Source organism: Crocuta crocuta, unplaced genomic scaffold, assembly GCF_008692635.1.
Source record: "Crocuta crocuta isolate KB4526 unplaced genomic scaffold, BGI_CrCroc_1.0 scaffold27, whole genome shotgun sequence".
Taxonomy (NCBI): domain Eukaryota; kingdom Metazoa; phylum Chordata; class Mammalia; order Carnivora; family Hyaenidae; genus Crocuta; species Crocuta crocuta.
Window position 1 is genome coordinate 7,816,048 of NW_027532250.1, and position 9,184 is coordinate 7,825,231.

At 49.4% G+C, this 9,184-nt stretch overlaps 1 protein-coding gene across 1 annotated transcript in view; it reads left to right on the forward strand.

Moving 5' to 3' along the window:
- Positions 1–9,184, forward strand: part of PTGIS (prostaglandin I2 synthase) — a 67,127-nt gene that overhangs the window by 44,506 nt on the left and 13,437 nt on the right. The window contains exons 7-8 of the mRNA XM_077778337.1: positions 691–842; positions 8,586–8,767. Coding sequence (XP_077634463.1) covers positions 691–842; positions 8,586–8,767 — 334 coding nt within the window. The remainder of the gene's footprint in view (positions 1–690; positions 843–8,585; positions 8,768–9,184) is intronic.

Sequence of the window (9,184 nt, forward strand, 5' to 3'; positions counted from 1 at the left end):
CCACCCCTCCTCACCCCAGCTGCTCCCCCCACCACCCCTCACTTCAGCTCCAGGGCCTGGACCAGCGACACCTGGCAGCTTTCTGACCAGAGCCCGCTTGCCCCCTCAGCTCTGGGCCTTAGCCCAGGCTGTACCCTCTGCTGCACCCCTTTCTCTCCCCTTCTCCTGGCTCAACTCAGACCCTACCTCCTCCAGGGAGCCTGCCCTGACTCCGTCTAGGGGCAGTAGCCTCTTTTCCTGATTGGTGCCTCCATCTCACCCCAGTGTCCCCTCAATCGCTCTGCTGCAGCCTCGCCAGCCTCCTTTCTGGCTCAGGATGTTGGCACTCACTGTTCCCTCCGCCCTGAACCCCCTCTCTCTGCTCTCCATACTCGGAGCACCTCCCCACCCTTCACAGCCCGCATTCCAGCAGCTTTGTCTCATCTCCGAGCACCAGCTAATATGCTGCTCGTTCTGCGTCTATTGCTGGTTGTCTGTGTCCCGCAGGAGAGGGCCCCCTCCCTGAGGGCCTGACGGAGTTGTCTGTTTTCTCCACTGCTGACTCCCTGGCCCAGAACAGTCCAGGCATAAAGTAGGAAGGGCAGGTGGTCATTAGCTGGATGCACGAAGAATGGCTTGTTGGCCGCTGTGGGAGGGTTTGGCTGGGAGCATCCAAGGAGGACCCCCTGACCCACCGTCTGCCGCCCCCAGAGCCGGCTACCTGACTCTGTACGGAGTCGAAGCCTTGCCACGCACCCACGAGAGCCAGGCCCAGGACCGCACCCACTCAGCCGAGGTCTTCCACACCTTCCGCCAGCTCGACCTACTCCTCCCCAAACTGGCACGTGGCTCCCTGTCAGCGGGTAAGCACTGTGGGGACCCTGGCGGGCGGTGGGGCAGACAGAGGGACCCAGAGGGGGAGCCCACCCTCAAGCTGAAGGATCACAGGCAACATAGGAGGGAAGGACATTCTCATGCCCTGAGCAGCAGTGAGATCCCTGTCACTGGGGGTATGTAAGAGCACAGTGGTGGGGGTTCTATGAACCTTCTTTGTACCCACCTTCCTTGGCACACCTGCCTTCATCTCCCGTAGTCATCAGCCCTCCGCTCTTATGACCTTGGTCTTGTGCACCGAAGGAATTGTCCAGCCGTGTAGCATTTTCACCAAACTGCACATCTAGAGTGTTTCCACTGGGTTTGTGAAAATCTACCCCGTTGATTTCTGTGGCTGCAGAGGGGACTTGGAATTGGTAAAGAGCTTCCTGCAGGCCTCCGTGCACAGGGGCCGTGAACCACTGGGCTGCGCTGCCTGCTGGCCACAGTGTCTCAAACTTCTCTCGCGAGAAGAATCCTCTTGGCCCTTGTTAATAATACAAGCCCCCAAGTCCCTTCCGGTGCACTTGAATCTGAGTCTCCGGGGAGGTCAGGAAACTGCATGTATTACAAGTGGCACAGGAAGGTTGAGACATCAAGTGTGTCCTGGACTCAGGCACTTGCATCAAAATCTGGATTCAGATCCCCACCGTGGGGCTTCCGAGCTGATGACTCGGGGCTAGTTACTGCACTTCTTTCTGCCCCAGATCCTTTCTCCAGAGGGGCAGTTGAAGGAAGTAACTGATACAGACTCCGCTCAGACGGCTTGAGGTGGTTTACTGGCTCCTGTATGGTGTCCCTGCGCCTCAGCGATCTCACCTGTAAAATTGGGAGACAGTAGGTTCTCTGTTGACTGTTAGGAATGGCTGAGGTAATAATTTAAAAAGCCACTTCTCTGTTGAGCACTTTGTATGTACTGGGTACCATAGGTTAAGTGTGGCCTCGTTCAGGCTCACAACAGCTCATCACCCCGTTTCCTTTATTTATGTAGTTTTTAAAAACCACACTGTAGCACATTAGATTGTTTAAATTATGAAGGAAGCATCCTTGTGGTTAACAACTCAAAGATGTACTCAGTAAAAGTAATAATACTCTTTCAAGCCCGGCTTCCTGTGGGAACCAGTGTTAACATGCTGGAATGTATCCCTGCACACTGTTTTGTAGGATGCTCTGTCTTACATCGACAAAGACACATATCTAGAGGGCCACTGGGTGTATTTCAAAAAGGAATTACATCTACTATCTGCAACTTGGTTTTTTGTTTAACCTAACAATATAGCTGTGTATTCTTCCCTATCAACGTACAAACCTCTTCTAATGGTATTAGCCAATGCAATTAGATAAAGGAAATCAGTTACTGGTATAAGAATGGGTAAAGAAGGGGCACCTGGGTGGCTCAGTCAGTTAAGCATCCAACACCTCGGCTCAGGTCATGATCTCACCATTCTTGAGTTCGAGCCCTGCGTCAGGCTCTGTGCTGACAGCTCAGAGCCTGGGGCCTGCTTCGGATTCTGTGTCTCCCTCACTTTCTGCCCCTCCCTGCTCGTGCTCTGTCTTGTTCTCTCTCAAAAATAAATAAATGTTAAAGAATTTAAAAAAGAGGGGCGCCTGGGTGGCTCAATCGATTGAGCGTCCGACTTCAGCTTAGGTCATGATCTCGCGGTTTGTGAGTTCAAGCTCCGTGTTGGGCTCTGTGCTTACAGCTCAGAGCCTGGAGCCTGCTTGGGATTCTGCATCTCCCTCTCTCTTTGCCTCACCCACACTTGCACTCTGTCTCTGTCAAAAATAAACATTAAAAATTTTAAAAAATTAGAAAAGAATGGGTAAAGAAGATGTAAGACTATCCCAATTTGCAGAAGATCTGATGCTGTGCTGGGAAAACCCCAGCAAATCCATGACAAAACTAACTCAAGTGAAAAAGACTCTGGCAAAGTAGAAGGATATAAAATCAACACAAAGAACTGAGTCATCTTTGCAGCTCTTGCAAGTCAGCATTTAGGCAGCCAGCCCCCTCCAATGGATATTTACAATTGTTTCCTTTTATGTATGTGTGGCTACTATAGTATTTCATTGTACTTGTATCTTTTCTACCATCTGGTGATTTTATTCCTCTCTGACAGTTTCCTAGAAGTGGGTTTGCCATGTCAGAGGGCATACGCATTAAAATTCTTGTTAGCTGTTGCCACACCATTTCCAAAACCCTGGAGCAATTCATACGCCTGCCGCCTGCCTAAAGGGAAGGAGTCTGCTCATTCCCCACCAGATGTTATCAGTCTTTCCATTTGTTTGCCAATCTGATGGGCAGAGGCGGGTAACTTGTTGTTTTAATTTGCATTCCCCACAACCTTGTCAACAAGCAGTTCTCAGCCTTTTAAGACCTTGCCAATCTGATGGGCAGAAAAGGGCATCTGGCTTTATGGGCATTTCCCTGATCACTGGGATGTGGAACAGCTTTTCCTGTTTCACTAGCCATTTGATTTTCCATCTCTGTGGGTTCCCATTAATTCTCTTAGAGACAGTTAATTATCTTATTGACTCCTACCATCAATGCTAAAAAGTTGATATACCCGCTTCACAACTAAGGAAACAGGCTCAGAGAGGTGAAGTCATTTGTCAGGGACACACAACTGTCAGGTGGCCGAGCCTGTGCGTAAAGCACCTGACATCTCCTAGTATCAGTTGCTTCTCCAGGAAAGAGTGGTTTCTCCGTTGTGCTTTCCTCCAGACCCACGCTACTGGGGACCGTGGGTCATTCAGGGAGCAGCCCTGGGCTGGGTATAGGAAAGCTGCACTTCCCAGTGTGGGCAGCAGGTGGCAGCGTTGGGGAAGGTTTCTCATCTTGGGACTGGAGCCTGATGGACAGACTTTCCGCAGATTTCTCTGGGCTTGTGAAGAGGACAGCCTCTTTGGAAAAGTGATTTGGCAGAACCTGTCAAACCAGAAATGCTCATTCCCTTGCTCCTGAACTTCCACTACTAGGGATTATCCCACAGCAGTGCTTGCACACATCTAGCGATGCACAAAGATATTCATTGCCCAGTTGCTTATAATAATAGCAAATGCTGCAAACAGCCTGTATGTGCACCAGTAGGGCTGATGAAGTAAGTTGTACATTCACATAAAGGAAAACAACAACTGTAGAGTAGAACGGGATGTACCAAAACCGTGCAGAAGAGTGGGCATACTGTGGGATTTTTTAGTTTATTTTTTTCCAGTTTTATTGAGAAATGATTGACACACGACACACGTGAGTGTAAGGTGTACAGCATAATGACTTGACTTACATATATTGTGAAATGAGCACGACAGCAAGTGTAGTTAACATCTTTGTTTTGTTTTTATTTTTTAATTTTTTTAACGTTTATTTATTATTGAGAGACAGAGCATGAGTGTAGGAGGGGCAGAGAGAGGCGGAGACAGAGAATCCGAAGCAGGCTCCAGGCTCTGAGCTGTCAGCACAGAGCCCGATGCGGTGCTCAAACTCACAAACCGTGGGATCACGACCTGAACTGAAGTCGGACACTTAGCTGACTGAGCCACCCAGGTGCCCCAACATCTTTGTTTTTTAAGAATGTGGGAAGGTATAGAGATTTTTCCTTCTGAGAAGGCTGAGATGGGATTGAGATGCCCATTTGAACTCTTTAGGGGTACTTTCTTTCTTTTTCCTATTTTTTTTTACCATGTGCATGCATTATTTCTCCATTATTAAAATTGTAAACATATTGGAGGGTCTGAGTGGCTCAGTTTGTTAAGTATCTGACTGTTTTTGATCTTGGCTCAGGTCATGATCTCATGGTTCATGAGATCAAGCCCCGCACTGGGCTCTATGCTGACAATGCAGAGCCTGCTTGGGATTCTCTCTCCCTCTCTCTCTGCCCTTCCCCTGCTTGCACTCTTTGTCTCTCCAGATAAATAAATAAACATCTAAAAACCCCATTTAAAACAAATGTATAAACAGATTTTAAAAGAAAATTGACCCTTTGGGGGATCCTTAGGTCACAGAGTCTGGTGCTTCTCATATAGGAGGGAATTGGGGCCAGGTAGAGCCCCACTGCTTTCTGGAACATTCGTTTTACTTTGGGAGGGGTGTGTTTTCTTTGAATATTGTTTTGGGAGGAAAGGCATTCTTATAATAAAGAATCACAGAATCTAGGGGTGCCTGGGTGGCTCTGTTGGTTGGGTGTCTGATTCTTGATTTCAGCTCAGGTCATGATCTCCTAGTTCGTGGGATCGAGCCCTGCATCCAACTCTGTGATTGGGCTCTCTGCTGTCAGCACAGAGTCCACTTAGGATCCTCTGTCCTTCTCTCTCTCTGCTCTTGCCTTGCTCGTGCTCTCTCTCTCTCTCAAAAATAAACAAACATGAGGGGCGCCTGGGTGGCTTAGTCGGTTAAGCATCCGACTTTCGCTTAGGTCATGATCTCTCGGTTCGTGGGTTCCAGCCCCGCGTCGGGCTCTGTGCTGACTGCCAGCTCAGAGCCTGGAGCCTGTTTCAGTCTGTGACCCCCTCTCTCTCTGTCCCTCCCCTGCTCACGCTGTCTCTCTCTCTCTCTCTCTCTCCTAGAAATAAATTAAAAATATTTAAAAAAACCAAACATGAAAAAAAGAAAGAAAGAAAGAAAGAAAAAGAAAGAAAGAAAAGAATCACAGAGTCTTTGACTCTGCATAAAATCTAATGCATTTTAAAGGGAAGACACAGGACTTTTAAAAATTTTTTTTATGTTTATTTACTTTTGAGAGACAGAAAGAGACGGAGTGTGAGTGGGGGAGGGCCAGAGAGAGGGAGACACAGAATCCGAAGCAGGCTCCAGGCTCTGAGCTGTCCGCACAAGAGCCCAACATGGGGCTCTAACCCGAAAACAGGAATTTAAAGATATGTTCCTCTCTGGACTGTGCTCAGGATTCTTGGGCACAGAGTGGCTTCTGAGGAAAAACTTGAGAGGTACTCAACTCTGGGCCCCTCGTTTTACAGACGGGAAGACTGAGACCCAGTGGTAGACAGGGCCTTGGCCAAGGCCACACAGCCTGGGAGGTCTGGAACTTGGCCCTGCAGCGCCATCATGAGTTACGCAGGCCTGGCAGTTCTGATTCACTGAGTCATTACACGGGGGCTGGAAAATAATACTTCATAATAATGGCAAGAATGTAGCAAGCATGACTTGCTAAGCCCCTACCCGTACCAAGTGTGTTCTGTGTTTTTATATCCTCCTAAAGATCCCATGAGCTAGGTTGCCCCCATTTTACAGGTGGGGAGGCTGAGGCTCAGAGATCCAAATTATTTGCACAAGATCATCTTTCTAGGAAGGGGCAGAGCTAGGATTTCTACCTGGGTCTCTGGCTGCCACCTCTGTGTTCTTTATTTCCCTAATTATTATTATTTCCTAAGTATAGAAACAATACATGAATATATTCTCCGTGGACTAATAATTTGCTAACATTCATTAGCTTTATTTAATAATATAGCTACTATTTATTAGGCCTGTGCCAGGCATCACTCTCTGTGCTTTCTAGGTTAATGCATTCAGTTTCTGCACAATCCTTTGTGTGGGTACTTCTGTTATCCTAGTTTACAGGTTTGAAAACTGAAGAGTTGTGAGGTGAGGTGGGCTTTGTTGTTGTTGAACTGTAGGAGTTCTTTATATATTTTAGATCCTAGACCCTTACCAGATCTATGCTTTGCAAATGTTTTCTCTCATTCTGCTCATTGTCTTTTAATACTGTGTTGCTTTTTAAAGTGGTCCTTAAAAGCTGTGTTGACAATGGTATTCAAGGTTTGTAATTGTGCTGTCAGACCTCAGAGACTCCTAGTTATTTCCAAACCTGTGTTAAATTTCTTTGCTTCCTTCTTTAGCTATTTCATCAGCTAACTCTTACAAATCCAGCATGAACATCAACCGAGGGCCTTCAACACTTCCTTTACCCTCCACTCACTTGTTGAAAATCTCAATGTGCCCAGGCCCCCACCCCCCAAGATTCTGACACGATTGGTCTGCAGTGGGACCTGGGCGTCCAGAGACTTAAAGCTCCTGAGTGATTCTCCGGTGCTCCCAAAGTTGAGAAACACAGGAAGATAATGTATTTCAGATGAACAGTTGGGCTCATTGCTTTAAATTGAGGAGTACAGGGGCATCTGGGTGGCCCTGTCAGTTAAGCATCCAGCTCTTGGTTTTGGTCAGGTCATCATCTCACAGTTCATGAGTTCGAGCCCCACATCGGGGTCTGTGCTGACAGCTCAGAGCCTGGAGCCTTCTTCGGATTCTGTGTCTCCCTCGCTCTCTGCCCCTCTCCCACTCATGCTCTGTCTCTCTCAAAAAATAAATATTAAGTATTAAATTGAGAAGTACATCATCTGAAAAGGTCTAGAGGTCGAAGAAAAGCACATGGGGCATATTATCTGAAGATGTAACTAATATGCTTAAAATACACATATATTTTAGTGGAAGTTTAGCCTACATTTTCCACCCTTTCAAATAACCCTGTAACGTGCAGCCCAGTCTAGAATCATTGGGTGGATGGGTCTTCCGGAAACACTGCTTCGTGGCTCCAAAGAGCCAGTGACAGCGTCCCTAGTCCTTGGGAATTTTATAACAATCCAAAGTGACACCCACTTTTCCAAGGGGTGATTTTGGAAGAACCGAAGCTCTTCCTAGCACGGACCTCTGTAAACGCAGCTTCGTCTCGCAGCATGAACACAGTGGATACGTAACGAGCACCTGGCTTTGCGCCTCCACCGTCTGCCCCGCCGGGCCCATCCGGATCTGAACCTCGGCCTCCACGGCCTGTGGGGCTCTAGAGTGTAACACCCTGTTGTGTCCTTAATGGTGACTGTGAACCGGTGATCCGTGGGCCAGAGCCCACCTTCAGAGATGCTTCTGCTGACCTTAAAACACACGGGGAGACTCCCTGTGAGCATCTGGACTTTCTTCTTCTGAAAACTCGGGCTCCCTGGCCGTGCTGGGACGAGGTCCTCTGTCAGGCTGGTGGTCGCCCCCACCCTCCACCTTCATTTACTTTACCTGTCTTCCCTGGAGGTAGTTGAGTTTGAGACCTCTGGACCCGTCTGTCCCCTCTCGATAGCAGTTAGGTTATTTCCCGTGTCTCCTGGACGCAGCCGTGGGGCGTTGGCTCACACGGTCTCCTCGGGCACACGGGCTGGCGTCGCTCTGGGCTGGGACCCTGGGAAGGGGGAACGCCACTCTGCGTTTCCTGTTCCTTCCTTTGCTGTGTCAGAAACACTATTCATTTAATGCATGTTGACAGAGCACCTACTGTGGGCCAGGGGCTGGAGACACAGAGGTGAGCAACACAGGGCCCCTCACTCCTGTCCCCCGGGGGGGAGACAGGTAATAACAAGTTGGCATTTATTTTTTTTTAATGTTTTTATTTATTTCTAGGAGAGAGAGAGAGACAGCGTGAGCAGGGGAGGGTCAGAGAGAGACAGAGCGACAGAATCCGAAACAGGCTCCAGGCTCCGAGCTGGCAGTCAGCACAGAGCCCGACGCGGGGCTCGAACCCACGAACCGCGAGATCATGACCTAAGCGAAAGTCGGACGCTTAACCGACTCAGCCACCCAGGCGCCCCAACAAGTTGGCATTTAAAGGCCTTTCTTGGACCCTCTTTCCCCACCCCCGAGGAGCGACACCCAGAAGACCCTTGGCCTCACGGGACATCAGGCCTGGGTGGCCCGGGGCCAGGGCTGGATCTGTAACCCCCTCTGTGCTCTGTCCCTGTAGGGGATAAGGACCACGTGTGCAGAGTCAAAGGTCGCCTGTGGAAGCTGTTGTCCCCGGCCAGCCTTGCCGCTCGGGCCCACCGGAGCAAGTGGCTGGAGAGCTACCTGCTGTACCTGAAGGAGATAGGCGCGCCGGAGGCCATGCAGGCCCGGGCCGCGCTGCTGCAGCTCTGGGCCACGCAGGTGGGCACGGCGCGCGGGCGGGTAGCACGGGGCGGTTGGGCACGTGTGTGTGTGTGTGCGCATACGGGCGTGCACGCGTGGGCGTGTGCATTTGTGTTCCTCCACATGAGTGTGGATGCGGGTGTGGGTACGTACCCAGCCGTCCACCCCAGTTCCCGCACTTTCTTCACTATCAGACAGTATCATGAATGGGATCACCCAGTATTAATTTATTTTAATTTGGAAAATTGTCAGACTTAGAGAAAAGCCACGTGAGTAGTTGAATAAACGTACACAGTTCACCTTGAGTTCCCCGTTTTCAACATTTTATCCCCTGTGGCTTCTCTCTCTCTCCCTCTCCCCTCCTTTTCCTTCCCTTCTTCTTCCTCCTCCTCCTCCTCCTCCCTCTCTCCTACGGCGGTTATTTTACTGAACCGT